This window comes from Chenopodium album, chromosome 18 (genome assembly GCF_948465745.1).
Source record: "Chenopodium album chromosome 18, dcCheAlbu1.1, whole genome shotgun sequence".
Classification (NCBI taxonomy): Eukaryota; Viridiplantae; Streptophyta; class Magnoliopsida; order Caryophyllales; family Amaranthaceae; genus Chenopodium; species Chenopodium album.
The window spans coordinates 13,730,614-13,747,349 of NC_137851.1; the positions used below are offsets into that span (position 1 = coordinate 13,730,614).

Consider the following 16,736-nt stretch of genomic DNA (forward strand, 5'->3'; position numbering starts at 1 on the left):
GGAATTGCACTAAAACTTTTGATGCTCATCATACATATTATTATACATTCACTTGGCACTTGGTATGTATTGTTATAGAATAGTTAGTTAAATTTAATCTTTACTTTTATTTTGTTGTTCTGATTTTTTTTTTTTCTATAATTCACAGAGACTTCTAATGTCAAAATACATGGTTAGGAAGAACCATGATCAAGGTCAACAAGTTAGTGAATTTGATATTCGCATGCTACAACTTGATTCTCAAGATTGTCCAAAGAATACAGATTGTGGGTTTTCTGTCTGTATCATTGTTTGTCATATGAAGGTCAAGATTTTTATTGTAAAAACTTAACTAAGGTAATGTTTTATTATCCTAATTTTTTGTTTATTTATAGTTTTATTTATAACTAATTTATGACTTTGATTTGTTTTGTATTTGTAGGCAGTTGAACGACGTCGATATCGTGCTGAAATATGTGCTTCACTGGTTTTGTGCAACTTGAAACAAGTACGGGATGAGATTGTTAACAAGGTTCAGAAGTTTGCTGATAATAACAAGGAATTGTATGAAGAAGTTATGATAAACGATGAGATTGATCGTCAAGAACAAGTTGCTATTGCAGAAAAAGAAGCTAAGAAAAGGGCATAACTAAAGGAAGAAGAAGAAGCATTAAAAGAGGGTGAACAGAAGAAGCAAACCAAGTCCCAAGCTTCTAAAAAAGTTGGCACTAGCAGAAAGTAAGAATGAGTTTTATATTATGTCAATATTTCTAGATTGATCATAGTTTATGTTTTTTATTTAAGAACAAAGTTATTATATGCTTGTTTGAACAAAGTTTATGTTTTTTTTTATCTTACAGTTGTAATTATATATATATATATATATATATATATATATATATATATATATATATATATATATATATATATATATATATATATATATTTTATTTAATATATATAGTAGATTGTTTTCTTTTTATAATTTTTGAGTCATATTGTTAAAAAATAATAGGGGTTACTTATTTAGCATTACAATGATTACTTATTCATATGATAGTGGTTACTCATGTAAGCCTATTGGTTACTTGTTCTATTTTTTATGTATTAAGGGTTATAGGAGTTACTTATAAGAGTTTAAGGGATTACTTATAAAGTTTAAAGGGGTTACTTATAAAGTTTAAAGGAGTTACTTATTAGTTTGAGAGGGGTTACTTATTAAACGATGTAGGTGTTACTCTTAAGTGTTATACAGATTACTTATTAGTGTTATAGGTGTTACTTATAAGTGTTGTAGGTGTTAATTATTAAGGTTTATATTAAAGTTATAATTACATTGATATATATAGTAGATTGTTTTCTTTTGTTATTTTTGAGTCATATTGTTAAAATAATAGGGGTTACTTATTTAGCATTACTTAATCATATTATAGGGGTTACTCATGTAAACATATTGGTTACTTGTTCTATTTTTAATGGATTAAGGGTTATAGGTGTTGCTTATTATAAGTTTTATGGATAACTTATAAAGTTTATAGGGATTACTTATTAAAGGTTGTAGGTGCTATTTCTTAAATGTCATACATATTATTTATAAGTGTTATAGTTGGTACTTATTAAGGTTTATAGGCGTTACTTAATATTAAAATACCAATTACTTTATAGTTTGAGAGGGGTTACTTCTTAAAGGTTGTTGGTGTTACTTCTTAAGTGTTATAAAGATTACTTATGAGTGTTGTAGGTGTTAGTTATTAAGTTTTATATGTGTTACTTAATATCAAAATACCAGTTACTTAATTGTTGGAGAGGGATTACTTAATAGTGTTCAATGGATTACTTAATGGTATATTATCAACTACTTAAGAGTATGATAGTTTTTAATTAATAGCATTATAATAGCAATTACTTAATGTTATTATAGCAATTACTTAATAGTATGATAAAGTTTACTTTTTAGCATTAGAAGCATTACTTTATATTCTGATATGGTTTACTTAAAAGCATTTGAGTGTATACTTAATAATATGGGTTACTTAATATCATATAATAATAAAATAAGGTCTGAAATTTAAATGTAGAAACATTGTTTATAAGACATAAATATCTTATCATAAAGAACTTAAAATAACTTTGGATTTTGTATTGGTGTGATTGTTCTAAATTCTCTTGTATCTCCCTTTGCTGTCATTGCTTTTGTTTTTTTCTTGTTTCCTTGCTTTCCTTTCTCTAAATGTCCTTTTATTCTCTTGCTTCTTCCCTTGGTGTTTGCTCTTTCTAGATCCATAACAGTAGGAATTTGTTCTTCTATTTCTGTTGTTGCAGTAGTCTTGTTTTGCTGCATTGATTCTGCTTCTTGACTTGTTGCATCTTCTTCTTCCTGCATTAAATAAAAGGTTAAAGTTATATTGGATACATTGGTATGTTTAATTAACAGTTTTGGCTTACCTTTTCCAAGCTGTTTCTTATTTCATCTGCTAGTATATCAAGTTTTTTAAACTCTGACTCTATTAAGTTTTTGGTCTCTATGTGCTGTTGGCATTTCAAAATCAGATTGTAGCCTTTCCTTGCCATAATTTGTCTCCACGGAATGTACTTTATTGGAATTCTTTCATTTGCTGATTCTTCATCCCTTTTTCTCCATACATGTGCCTTTGTATATTTTGTCCACCTCATTATGATATATCTGTGTGGTATTTTGGTGACTGAATGCTGTTGTAACACTCGGATACAGTGATAGCATAACCACCCTACTTCTTCAAAAATTTTGCATGAACATGCTATACTGTTGTCTATCATGTTGAATGTAAATTTTTGCTTTGAAGCTTCATCATTCTCTAATTTTACTTCATAAAAGAAGTAACTTTGAGTTTGATAATGAAGATTTGTTATGCATCCAATTGAAAATTCAAATTCAAAGTCTCTGAATATGGTCTGTGTGTAGACCTCTGCTGCATGCTTTAGCATTCCATAGAATGGTAAATTTGAAGTTGGTTTAGAATTGGAACATTTGAAATCTGCATCAGATTCATTGTTCCTCCACCTAGCCACTGTTTGTTTGAATATCTTGAAAAAATCAGTCAAGCTTGTGTTCTTGTTTGCCTTGAAACCTACAACATTATTTGCACTTTCACTTCTTTGAGAAGAGAGTATTCCTGCTGAAAAAAAGTCTTTACTGAGAGCAGTGCACCATTTTTCTTTCAAGCTGAATAGTCTTTTGAACCATCTGTTATTTTCTAGCTTGTAAGTTTTTATCATGTTTGTCCAACAATGCTCAAACTCTTCTTCTGTTACACAACCTGTTAGACACTTATTAAAAGCATCTTTGAAAGTTGTGTCTCTTTTTAATGCTCCAAATCTTGACACTGCATTCTTAATTAGATGCCATATGCAAAGTTTGTGTCTTGAGTGTGGGAAAACCTGCATTGAATATTTTGTTAGGTTTCCATTTTTTTTTTTTTTTTTTTTTTTTGTGAATTTATATAACATAACTGGTGTTACTAGATAGTACAATATGTGGTTACTTATATTTTGTAGTAGTGTTACTTATAGTCTTTTGTACATTTTAAGGGTTATTTTTAAGCTATATACTTGTTATATCTTAAGGTTTACAGGGGTTACTTATTAAGGGTTATAGGTATAAATTACTATGATTATAGGGGTTACTTATAAGGGTTACAAATTAAAGTGTATAGAGTTATAGGGGTAATTTAATAAGATTTTAATTCTGAATACTTTGGTGTTACTTATTCTGAAATAGGTGTTACTTATGTTGTATAAAAGGGGTTACTTTTGTACTTTAATGGAGTTAGTTATTTTGCAAAACAAATATATTATCAATTACTTAATGGTATATTATCAACTAATTAATAGTTTGAGGGGGGTTACTTAGTAGTATTATATGGATTACTTAATGGTATATTATTAATTACTTAATAGTATAACAAATTTTAATTAATAGCATTATAATAACAATTACTTAATGCCTAATAGCAATTACTTAATAATATGAAAAAGGGTTACTTTATAGAATTAGAAGCATTACTTAATTGTGTGATATGGTTTACTTATTTTGCACAGCAGATATTTTATAATAGAAGTTGTTTGTGTGGCATAATAGTGGTAAATTCATAGCATTAAAAAAGAGGGAAAATGTAAATTTACCTTTTGAATTGCAACTGACATAGCCAAGTCTTGGTCGGTAAAAATTGAAGCTGGCTCACTTCCACCAACTGATTTCTTAAAAGTGGATAGTACCCACTCAAAAGTTTCTATTTTTTCATCAACAATAAAAATACAACCAAACATTACATTCTGCTAATGATTGTTGGCACCCACAATTGGCACACAAATAAGATTATATTTGTTTGTCCTGTATGTGGTGTCAAAAATAGTAACATCTCCATAGATATCAAAATCTTCTTTCATTTCTGAGTCCCTCCAGAAAATGGCAGTAAGTCTGTTTGTTTTTTCTCCTAAATTGAATCTGAAGAAGAAATCTGGTTCCTCTGATTGTCTTTGAGTCAACATGTCTATGACACTTTGTGCATCTCCTCCTTCAATCTCCTTCATTTTCTTTCTTGTTATGTAATTGAAATGGTCTTTCATTGTGTGTGCTAATACATTTTCACCACCAGCTTCATAAGACATTAGACGATAAGATTATGTCGGTCTTAGTCCACTTTCAGCCATTATGTCTATTACTTTTGCTTTATCTTTTGTTATTTTTCCCTTTGATCTTTGTAAATGCTGCCATTCTCTTCTGTTATTTCATGATTGTGTTGCATTACATGTTCTTCTATTTCAAACATACCTTCTTTATTCTTTTTTGCTCTGATGAATGCTTTGCATCCTGTTCTGGTGATTGGAACTTGTTTTTTCTTCTTCTGTTTTTGTCCAGGAATAGGAGGAGGAGGAGTTTTTTGGTTTTACTCTGAAACCTTCTTTTGAACAAACAAAATCTTTTCCTCGTACTTGTTTAGGTTCTGTTTGAGTGTATCTTGTTGTTGATTGTCTTACACCAAATCCAATCACAAAAGCATGTTTTTTATATTCTTCAAATATTTCTTCTAAAGTTGCAGCAGTAAACCCAACAAGGCTCCCTGTATAATCTACTTCATGTTGTTCTCCATATCTGGCATCATCTGTTAAGGTGCTACCACTTAAATCTGTAAAAATATTTTAATTTTGAATTAGTGACTCAGATTATACAGAGTTTTTTAAGAGTTAAATGTCTGGCATTATTGGAGTTAATAGGGATTACTTATTGCACTATACTGATTACTTTTCCACTGTAATAGGGTTACTTATTGCATTATAGTGATTACCTTCACAGTGTAATAGGGTTACTTATTGATTAATAGGGATTACTTATTTCACTATAGGGTTAACTTATTGTTTAACTGGGTTTACTTATTGCATTATAGTAAATACTTTTCCACTATAGGTTACTTATTGCATTATAGGGGTTACCTTCACAATGTAATAGGGGTTACTTATTGCATTATAGGGGTTACCTTCACAGTGTAATAGGGTTACTTATTGCGTAATAGGGATTACTTATTGCACTATAGGGTTTACTTATTGTTTAACTGGATTTACTTGTTGAATTATACTGATTACTTTTCCACTGTAATAGGGTTAGTTATTGCATTATAGTAATTTCCTTCGCAGTGTAATAGGGTTACTTATTGCGTAATAGGGATTACTTATTGCACTATAGGGTTTACTTATTGTTTAACTGGGTTACTTATTGCATTATAGTGATTACTTTTCCACTGTAGGTTACTTATTGCATTATAAGGGTTACCTTCACAGTGTAATAGGGTTACTTATTGCATTATAGGGGTTACCTTCACAGTGTAATAGGGTTACTTATTGCATAATAGGGATTACTTATTGCACTATAGGGTTTACTTATTGCGTAATAGGGTTACTTATTGCATTATAGGGGTTACCTTCACAGTGTAATAGGGTACTTATTGCATTATAGTGATTACCTTCACAGTGTAATAGGGTTACTTATTGTGTAGTAGGGTTACTTTTAATGCAATATGGGTTACTTATTGCGTAATAGGCATTAATTATTACATAATAAAGGATAGATTACTTATTGCTTAATAGGGTTTACCTTTCTATTGTAATAGAATTACTTATTGCATTATAGGTGTTACTTATTAAATAACAGGGTTTACTTATTAAATTATAGGAATTACTTTTTATATAATAGGGGTTACCCTCATATTTTAATAGAGTTACTTATTAGGATTTTAGCTTAAGTGAAAGCACTTTAATAGATTTTAGGGATTATCAATAATAATTTAAAATTTGAATGAGATTAATTTTTACCTTGAATTTCATCGTTTTGTAGAATTTTTTCGAAATCTATGATCTCCAGATTCAACAATGAATCACCTATTTCTTCGATTTCCATTGATTCTTGTGATTCTGGAAAGTTTTGTAATTCTTCAGTCATTGTAGCGCTCTTGTTTATCGCAAATTATGAGATTTTGGTGAAATTCAGAAGTAAATGTGGCGGCTCTAGGGATTTGTGTGAATGACGGCGCTTTTAAGAAGAAATGAATGAGAAGTGCGTGCAAGTGCGTGTTTTTCTCATTCCGTTATTTTTTGACGCGCGTAGCTGACTCCGTTATTTTGCTGAGTTGGACGCTGGCCACACTGTGTGGCCAGCTGCACAGAAGAGGCACTGAAATTATTGATAACCAAACTACAACTTGTTACCTAAAATTATGCGTCATGATAGGTGTCGAAACTATTGTGGATAAATACTAAAAAATTATACAATTATTTATTTATTTATTTATTTTTCTTTTTTTTGACAAGAAGAAAAGGGATTTCATTGATTAAAGATAGTCAAACGATACTTACAAACAATTCCTAAGAAATCTAAAATTCCAACACAAGTACAAATTATCTTAGAAGTAGTTACATCGCAAATTCGATCAATGATCGCCTTAATAAAAAAACTTCATCCGAAGCAATACAATTTGTGAGTTAACACTAATTCAGCTTGAGATCCATGGATGAGTAGTTGTTTGGGTGAAAAAAAACTCACATGGTCTTCTAGATACTTTTCGGAGACGATAAAACCCTAAATCTTCAATCTTTAGCACACACACACAAAAAAAAAAAAAAAAAAAAAAGACTAATTGAATAAACACCATCATAAAAGATGGTATCCATTTAGTGAAAGCAATTACAAAGTTTTTTGGGGCTTACCACCGATAAAAACACCGGTAGAACCCCCTACAAAAATTTACAATTGAGATCAGAAGAAAAAGAGATGGAAGAAAAAGAGAAAAAGAGAAAAAGAGAGAAGAGTGAAGAAAAACCTTAAAAAAATAAAAAAAATAAAAAATAAAAATAAAAATAGCAATGGAGGCTAGAAAAACCCTCTCAAGGGGGTAACCTTAGAGGGAACCAAAAAACCCTCCCATGGAGAAAACCTAGAGGGAACTTGTGATTAAAATTATACAAGTTAATTAAAGTGAATTGCAAGATTATTTCTGCAAGAGCCTACTGGAATATGTTTTTGCTTACATATTAATGTATATTTTGGCTCTATAATTAACCAAGACATTTAATGAGGATATTTATGTTTTTTAATATAAAAAGAGTGCAACTTAGTAATGAAGATATTTATGTTTTTGCTTATTGTAATGTTGATTTTATGTGAATGTAGCAAATAACCAACATTTTAAGCAAATACAAGAATTAAATTTGTGCAAATTTACATTTTGAGGGCCTAATTTAATAACTAGTTTGCTTAATTAAAATTGTCCAAAGCAGTCTTTCTAATCATCATCTCTAATTTGCTTGTGACGGGAAAAGAAAAATACACATTCATAAAGCGCAGTGAATAGTGATATCACCTTAATTAGAAGTATCAAAAACTGAGTTGACCGACTCAAACAAAACTCGATTCAAATTTCGACTTGTATGGACACAAAAAAATCAACCTGATTCAAATGTTATATAGACCTGACCAACCTCACCAAACTTGTCACGAACACCCAAATTAACACCTCTACGCATTGACAGATTTGACACACATAAACAGAAATAGACTAGACCAACCTCACCGAACTTATCCCAAACATCCAATTGACACATCTACACATGACAGATTAGACACACATAAACAAATATAAACAATCCATTATCCATGCATCCAATCCCTTGGTGATTTACATCATGCCTCCTAAATTGCAAGTAAATCCTTTAGACAATGACATCTTAGCATATTCTTTATATCCATATTCCATCATGCCTCCTAAATTTTCGTTACCAATCTATATATATAGAGCACCACATCCACATCACATTTATGTCGGTTTGAGATAAAATAATACCCGTCGTATATGGTGAATGTTTTGCTGGTGTATCTGCCTGTTTTGGCATGCACTCAGTAACAACAACAATACATCAAAGGAGAGAGAAAAACCACCAACAACACTGTGGGTCCCTCAATAAACAAGCTTCTTCCTTTCCTCCTCTCATGGTTTACCGTTATAGGCGGCTCTTCTTCCAAATTACTCCCTCTTTTCTTCCTTTCTCTCCCCTATTTTCTCTCTTTTAATTCAACAAACCAGCTATTTTGGATTTCTTTGCAAATTTTTGTTGTAAATTTCATTGAATAAAGCTGTAATTTTTTTCTCCGGCGAACTTTCACCGGAGCTCCGGCTAACTTTTCCCGGCGACCCTTTAAAATTTCGTACCCAGATCAGATCTGTCGTTAATCTACATTATCATCGTTTTTTAGGGGGTTTTTCAGGAATTTTTTTCTGACATTTAGGAATTTTTCTGGGTTTTTTTTAATTTTAATTTTTGTAATTTAGCACATTGGGTATATATATTTTATTCTGGGTTTTTTTGGGTTGGTTTTTGAAAAATATAAAAATAAAATTTGGGTAGATGTCAAATGTTGATGGAAAAATGAAACAGCAAAAGAAAAAAAGTGGTGGGTTGAAATTCATGGGAATGTGTTTTAGTTCCAGTGAATCTGAACAACAATCTTTGCAAGAGGAACAACATTTGCATAAACAACAACAATACCAACAATATCAACAACATTTACAACACAAACATTATAATCTACATCGCCCACATCAACAAGCTCCTCGGAATAATCAGAGAGGTATCGTCTCGAATCCATCTTTGTTTATGCTTCGATTTTGTTGGGTGTTTGATTTTGTATTAATAATTGAGATTATGTGAATGTGGTTTGTTTTGATGATATAATTGAATAGGGGTTACAATTGTAGAACAATAACAACCCCAAAGCCAAGAAATTAATGTTGATTAATATAATAGTTAATGTGGTTTATATTGTTGGTAGGGGTGTATTTTTTTTGGGAGATTTTACTTTTGTTGGTTGTATTGTTATGTTATTTAAAACTTCTCTTTGAGTTTGCATTGTTTAATTGATTGAATGTATGAGGTTTTTTCATTTTCAGGATGGTTTTCGGTTACATATGCTTTTCAGCTATGAGAATTTGTTAGATTATACTTGTTAGATGAGTCGTTGTTACTTGTTAGATTATCAAACTATGTAAATGCAAATATCTTATATTCTTATGCAATACAATATTAGAGAGTTTGCTCTAGTTTTTGGCTTGTGTTTTGTAGCATTACACTCTACTCAAAAAAGGGTTATTGTAAGCTGCAATATTGACATGCATTGAAGAAGTGGGAAATGTTGGAATCCTTGGAAGAATTTCAAATTAGTCCATTTTTGGAGCATTTAGAATGTTCAGTATACATGACTTTTTGTGCAATTTATCTTCATTTGTATGGTTGGCTGTTATTCAGGTGGTGGTCATCGAGTCGGTCGAATGTCCCCTGTACTAAATCAAGCGACAACTACTTCAACGAGTAAAGATGGATGTAAAGGGGAGCGGCAGGGTAGCAAGAGCCCGAACTTCCTGTTTACCCCAAAAGATGTAAAAGAACTCCGCCAGCATCCTGAATATAGTAAAGTTGACATCTTTTCATTTGAGGAGATGAAGTTGGCTACGAAACACTTTCGGCCAGATCTAATTCTTGGGGAAGGTGGCTTTGGAGTAGTTTATAGAGGAGTTATAGACGAGACTGTGAGGCCAGGCTACAAGACCACAGAGGTGGCCATTAAGCAGCTGAACCCAAATGGTTTTCAAGGAGACAAAGAATGGCTGGTACTTCTTCATACATCTCTTGCTTTTTTGATGCCTTGTATTCATTATCATGCTCATAATATTGCTAGAGCTCTGTCTTGATCTCACTCAAGCACAACCAAGTTGTTGATTTGGAGTTGTCAAAAGATGTTTACTAGAAGCCTAGTCTCTATTTTAGTTTGACTAGATTATGATTGGGGCCTGTTGATAGCAATAGAGAATGAAAATAAGGTGGAATTAACAGCTACATGTTTAGAATTTCTTACAAAAGTTCTTTCAAATAAAAAAAGATTTTCTTACAAAAATGACAATTTTGGGACCTTAACATGCAACTGATGACTTAAGATTCTCTTCTTAAAATCTTAATGCTCAAATTATATTTTCTATTCCTGTCGTCGTAGCAAGACATGATAAAGTAATTACTATTATCTGCTCTTCAACTTAATGTGTTATGTTGTTGGAGACCCAAGTTGATGTAAGGATCCTTATTTGTCTGTCGTAGAACATGATATGCGCTTGTTGCATTGAAATGGTTGTAATGAATATAGATCTTTTATGATGCAGACAGAAGTTAGCTACTTGGGACAGCTTAGCCATCCAAACCTTGTAAAGCTGATTGGGTACTGCTGTGAAGATGAGCACAGGTTGTTGGTTTATGAATATATGGCATCTGCATGCCTGGAGAAGCATCTCTTCCGCAGTAAGTTGCCATTAATAGCTGCAAAGCCTTTTTTTTTTTTTTTTTTTAAATCCAGTTGAATTGAGTATCAATCAATCAATCAATCAAAGCCTTAATCCCAAAAGTGGGGTCGGCTAACATGAACCAAATTTGATTATTCCGTGTAGTCATCAACATAAATCTTTCTCCTCCATCCCTTACGATCCAAAACTTCATCCTCACGTAAATCCATGCACTTCATATCCTTCCTCACTCCTTCCAACCAAGTCATCTTTGGTCTCCCTCTTCCTCGTTTAATCCCTCCATGGTCCCACTCTTCCACTCTTCGCACCGGTGCACCCTCGGGTCTCCGTCTTACATGTCCAAACCAACGCAGACGATTTTCCCTTAATTTATCTACAATGCCCGCCACACCTACTTTCTTGCGAATAACCTCATTTCTGATTCTATCTCTTAAAGTGTTTCCACACATCCACCTTAACATGCGCATTTCCGTAACCTCCATCTTTTTAATATGCTCTTTCTTAGAAGCCCAACATTCTGTACCATAGAGCAACACTGGTCTTATGGCAGTCCTGTAGAATTTTCCCTTCAACTTTAAGGGAATGCTGCGGTCGCATAACACTCCCGTGGCCGCTCTCCATTTAAGCCACCCTGACTTAATCCTGTGGGTCACGTCTTGATCAATGTCACCATTCTTCTGGATGATCGACCCTAGGTACTTAAAACATTCACTCATGGTCAAATCCTTTCCATCCAAACTCACCACTTCATTGCTTGTCCCCCTCTGAGTGCCAAAACGACATACCAAATATTCAGTCTTACTCCGACTTAGCTTAAACCCTCTAGATTCCAACCTTTGCCTCCATTGCTCCAACTTGGCATTAACCCCATCCTTAGTCTCATCCACCAAAACGATATCATCTGCGAACAGCATACACCATGGAACCTCATCTTGAATTGGTCTAGTTAATTCATCTAGAACCGTTGCAAAAAGAAAAGGGCTTAATGCAGACCCTTGATGCAATCCGATTGAATTGAGTATGATGATGATTATTATTTCTTAAGTAGATTCCATGCGAAACACAAAACTAATGATATATGATGTGACTATATTTTACATACAGGATTTTAATGTGCTTATTCTGTTCTCTACATATTAGGACTCATCTCTTGTCTGAAACATCTGGGTAGATATATTTATTCAAAATTTATATGTATACAGGAGTAAATAGAAGTAACTCATTTTTGCCTTTCCAAGCCTTTAAATCTAAGCGTCTATTTTTGTATGTCTACCAGTCATCTTGCTAGATATGTTTTGTCAACTTATGCAAACAATAGGCAATAAATATGGCGATATGTTTTCCCAAAAATTAGAATATTTTATTAGGTGTAGTTGGGTGAGTTTATTACCACTGATTTGGTAGCACTCCAGAAGGGATTTGACATGAGAATGGACCCCTTCATTGAATTATATAGCTATCAGGTAGATGTAATAGGTGAATGAGAACGACATGTTATAGTTAATATGTACATTTGTATTATTCAACACATTTTGTATTTTCCTGAATTGCAAGATAGGAAGACAATCAAAATTCCATACATTTATTGTCTTTAAGCATTGTACTATTAAAAGGCATTGGTCATCCCATTATCTCACCTAGTCCTCCATCTGGCCATGACCCATCTTGCAGGTTTGACTGGCACATACCATGACCATATTAAAAACTTCTAATCAGCAAAATCTCATCATATCTTCATTTAAGTTATGAAAACATGTCTAGCTAAAAATTTAAGAATTTATTGCATTTATTCATATGATAAATATCAAAAAGATTCAAAATAGATGACAAACAACTCTCCTAAATGGCTAAATATGCCAACCATCCTTTAAAAAACAGGACATACCATGCATTACTATGAATAAGAACTAGTGTTATTAACTGAAACCTTTTAAAGTTTTTCGTATATAGTGTACTCACTTAGTATCTCTGCTTTTGCAAGGAATGTCTTCTACCCTCACGTGGTTGAGGCGAATAAAAATTGCTCTTGATGCTGCGAAAGGGCTTGCTTTCCTTCATGGTTTGGAGCGGCAAATCATCTACCGTGATTTTAAGACATCAAATATCTTGCTTGATGCGGTTAGCTGTTGTCCCTTACCTTTTTCTAACTAACTTCGCTTTCATTTTTTAGAAGTACTTTTTAACCAATAATTGCAGAAACATGAGATTTTCTTTTTCGAGTAGCAGTTTGTAGTTATGAAGTACAATTACAGAAAATATATGCTTTGGGTTCTTTTTTGTGTTGGGAACAGTGGGTAGGGTCGTAAGGGTAGATGCTCTGACCTTTTTTTCTTGATATTTTTTTTTTCTGTTTTAATACCCTTTGTAATGTGCACATTTTGCTTCAATAACTTTATTCTTCCTTCTTCGTTTTTTCATTCTTTTTTTATACTTTTAAAAATTTTAATTTTACGGTGAAATAATTAGAAGTTGTCTCATCCTGTTTTGCCTTTGCTATAAAGCTGTGACTTTTCTGATTGATATTTTCTTTTGCAATGTGCAGAATTTTAATGCAAAACTTTCTGACTTTGGGCTTGCTAAGGAAGGTCCAATGGGTGACCAAACACATGTATCAACACGTGTTATGGGTACTTATGGCTATGCAGCTCCAGAATATGTGATGACTGGTAAGGCTTCTAATGTACTGTTAGATTGATAAGTTCATCTTGCTCTTATGGAGGGTATCTTTTTCTCTTTGAGATTTTGATAAATGATTTGCTTCAATTTGAGTTGCATCGTACATTGTACTAGTTTTTAGGCACTGCTTTGCCTTCCAGCTTCTAAAACAGTTTTCATGCATTTCAATTAAGGGTATTTTCAGGGGAAAATCTGGATTACATTTGTCTGAATTTAATTGTCACATTGTTTTAACCACTTATAATTAAGGATATAACTTGATTTCACAAAAGGGACACTTAATAATAGAAGTGTTTTTCCTATCTTTCTGTTATTATTTAATTTAAGTAGTGGCATATTAGGACATTTAATCATAGACCATACTCCCTCTATCCCTAATTATTCATCTGCCCTTTTGGGCCACATAGCTTAATACTTAAATAAGTGTTGGAGAAAGTGGGATGATGTGTCCACTTTTAACTGTGAATAGATAGTAAATAGGACCCAAATTGTGAGGAAAAGGGGGATATTATTGGACAATGCTGACTTAAAAAGGAAAAGTGAAAATAGGAAGAATTAACTAGTGACACCTCAATAGGGAAGGTGGAAAAATAAAAAGGGACAGAGGAATACTATTGTAGTAGGAAAAGTAGTTTCTTTCTAGACATCTTAATAATATACGTGACTATTACTAAGAGAGTAGATGATATGTATTTGTTACACAGCATACCAGTTGTGAGGCTCGATCTGGCTTGGTGGAATCATTAAATTTCAACCAACTGGGTGTCTTCTTAAATTAACACAGATTTAGATTTGGTCCATTACTTCTCTATGAATTGAGAGAGAATGCAAAGAGTGAGAAGCTCGAAAAAAACCGATTAGGCTGTTGAATAGTTTCTATCCCGTTAGATTCTATTCATTCTAACCTTGGATTTTTGGCTTCCAAGCTGTTGTATAAATATTGTGTTGTCTATGCTTTTATTGAGAAACTGATTAGGCCGTTTTAATAGTATCTATCCCGTTAGAGTCTAACCATGAGTCTCATTATTTGTTTTGCTTTGGAGTGTGCCAGTGACACATTCATTATGACACGGTAATATTTAACCTATTGCATATTCTGTCATTATAAATTCTAGTTTTTCTAACTTGGATTGTAGCGTTAGAAAATTTCCGGTTATTGACATCTGCTGATGACATCCCAACTCTTCTTTTATGCAACAATTATACTAAGAGACCTGTCATAATTCTATGTTTGAATTTTATCCTCATCCAAATACTTAATTTAAGTGATGGCATTTTTTTTAGTATGGATGGATGGAATTTTATTGATATACATAGTATGTACATTCTTTTAGTGAGGCCATCAATGTGAAGTTGCCTGTTTTTGTCAGGGCATCTAACGGCACGAAGTGATGTCTATGGTTTTGGAGTTGTGCTGCTTGAGATGCTTATTGGAAGGAGAGCATTAGACAAGAGTAGACCCAGCCGAGAACATAATCTGGTAGAATGGTGTCGCCCTCTCTTGAATAATAACAAGAAACTTCTTCGAATTTTAGATGCAAGAATTGATGGGCAGTATTCAGTTAAGGCTATGATGAAAGTGGCAAGCCTTGGGTACCAATGCCTTAGCCAAAACCCGAAAGGAAGACCTCCGATGAGTCAAGCAGTTGAAACTCTTGAAGCTGTTTATGAGGAGGAGCGAACCCGGGAAACGTCTTTGTCATCTCAAAATGGTGGAGTCACCCTCTATGAAGCTCCTAAAGAAAAACTTAACGTGGACCCTCGAGTAGAGAAGAAAATTCTTGCTAAGAATGAAGAAGAAAGAGTTGGTGTACAGCATGAACGTCGAAGGAGGAGAGAGGGAAGAGCCATGAGTGAGCCTCAAAATGATTTTTATGGCCGCAGTCTTTCCCGCCGCAGTCATTCCCCTGAATTAAGGACTCACAATAGATCTTTCAGAGATCAGATGTCTAAATGAATGTTCAAGCACTACAAAGTGGTGTATTCGTGTAGCTTTCTGATCTCGAAAGCAAGTCTTGTATAAGAGAGAATTGAGGCATTGATTCTCTGAGTAGTAGCTATTTTGTCAAGCCTTCGGTATCAACAGGGAGTAGTAATTAATTTGGATGTAAATAGAGATTCATAATGACATAATCTAACATTTTATATATTCATTTTTATTATAGTCCCCCTATTGTTGTAACCTGTAAATGTCATTTTCTAGTACATCCAACACTTTTTTTTGGTCATTTGGAGAATTCTGAATGAATGATTGATACATACGAAGTATAATTAGACACCATACTCAAATCATTTATGACATCAATCCTTTATTTTTTTAATTGTCACGCAATAAAATGTTATCTATTATGAGTATTATCAAAAGGGAAAGTATATACCATATTTTTACCCTTCACGTTGTATAGCAAAGTGCGTACTTATTATTTTATCAATAAAAAATAATTCATTTGCTCACAAATAATCTTCTTGTATTCTTTTTCAGATTTTTCACGCACAAAAAAAAAGACTTTTAATTGGATAAAATGAGTTTCAACAATTATAAGTTACGTAGTATTCTTTTTAGGATTTTTTCAAATAAAATAAAAAAAAACTTTCTGCAACACAAAATGGATAAATTTTACGCTCAACTCATGTGATGTGGAGAAGCAGGGAGAGGTGAATGCGCTCACGAGATTAACTTTTGTCTCAACAAGAACAAAGATGACAGTTGGAAGATCAAGGTGGCACATATTTATAGGGAAGGCAATTGCGCGGCAGATTAGTTGGCCAATCGTAGAGTCGTTTACGACACAAGTTTTGGTTTAATTAGTTCGGTTCCTATTGAATTTAGTCGTATTATAGCGGAGGATGCTAGGGGAGTGGCTTTACCACGCCTAATACCTCCTTAGTTTTCTAGTTTGCTTTTTGTTTTGTGTTTTGAGTTTCTTTCGTTCTTTTCTTTCTGTTTTGTTCTTTTGTTTATTTGGAATACATTTTCCCCTTTTAGATCAAAAAAAAAAAAAAAAAAAAAAATACTCATGTGATGTAGACCCCTCCACTAACTTTCTTTCTCTCAAACTCTTACTCCACCCAACTATTTTTGAGGAACAGCAGGGGAATTATTATTAAATAAGATCAATTTCCGCCAAAGTTAAAAGACTTTGGGGAAAAGGACCGAGACAAACAAACTCATCACAATTTCTAGTATCCCACCTAGCTACCAAATGAGCT

General features: G+C 32.8%; 2 protein-coding genes across 2 annotated transcripts; one reads left to right on the top strand and one right to left on the bottom strand.

Annotated features, from left to right (window-relative positions):
- Nucleotides 1-2,098: 2,098 nt before the first annotated feature.
- On the bottom strand, nucleotides 2,099-4,626 carry LOC145591876 (protein FAR1-RELATED SEQUENCE 5-like). The gene is made up of 4 exons (XM_081648362.1): nucleotides 4,315-4,626; nucleotides 4,141-4,215; nucleotides 2,425-3,348; nucleotides 2,099-2,356 (listed from the first exon to the last, which is right to left on the bottom strand). The coding sequence occupies exons 1-4, from the start codon at nucleotides 4,624-4,626 to the stop codon at nucleotides 2,099-2,101; spliced, it is 1,569 nt and encodes a 522-aa protein (XP_081504488.1).
- A 3,763-nt stretch (nucleotides 4,627-8,389) lies between these two features.
- LOC145591537 (putative serine/threonine-protein kinase PBL17) lies at nucleotides 8,390-15,708 on the top strand. Its single transcript, XM_081648028.1, has 6 exons — nucleotides 8,390-9,133; nucleotides 9,808-10,169; nucleotides 10,713-10,848; nucleotides 12,832-12,968; nucleotides 13,393-13,516; nucleotides 14,897-15,708. Exons 1-6 carry the CDS (start codon nucleotides 8,911-8,913, stop codon nucleotides 15,481-15,483), a joined length of 1,569 nt encoding a protein of 522 aa, XP_081504154.1. The 5' UTR covers nucleotides 8,390-8,910; the 3' UTR covers nucleotides 15,484-15,708.
- The last annotated feature ends 1,028 nt before the right edge of the window (nucleotides 15,709-16,736 follow it).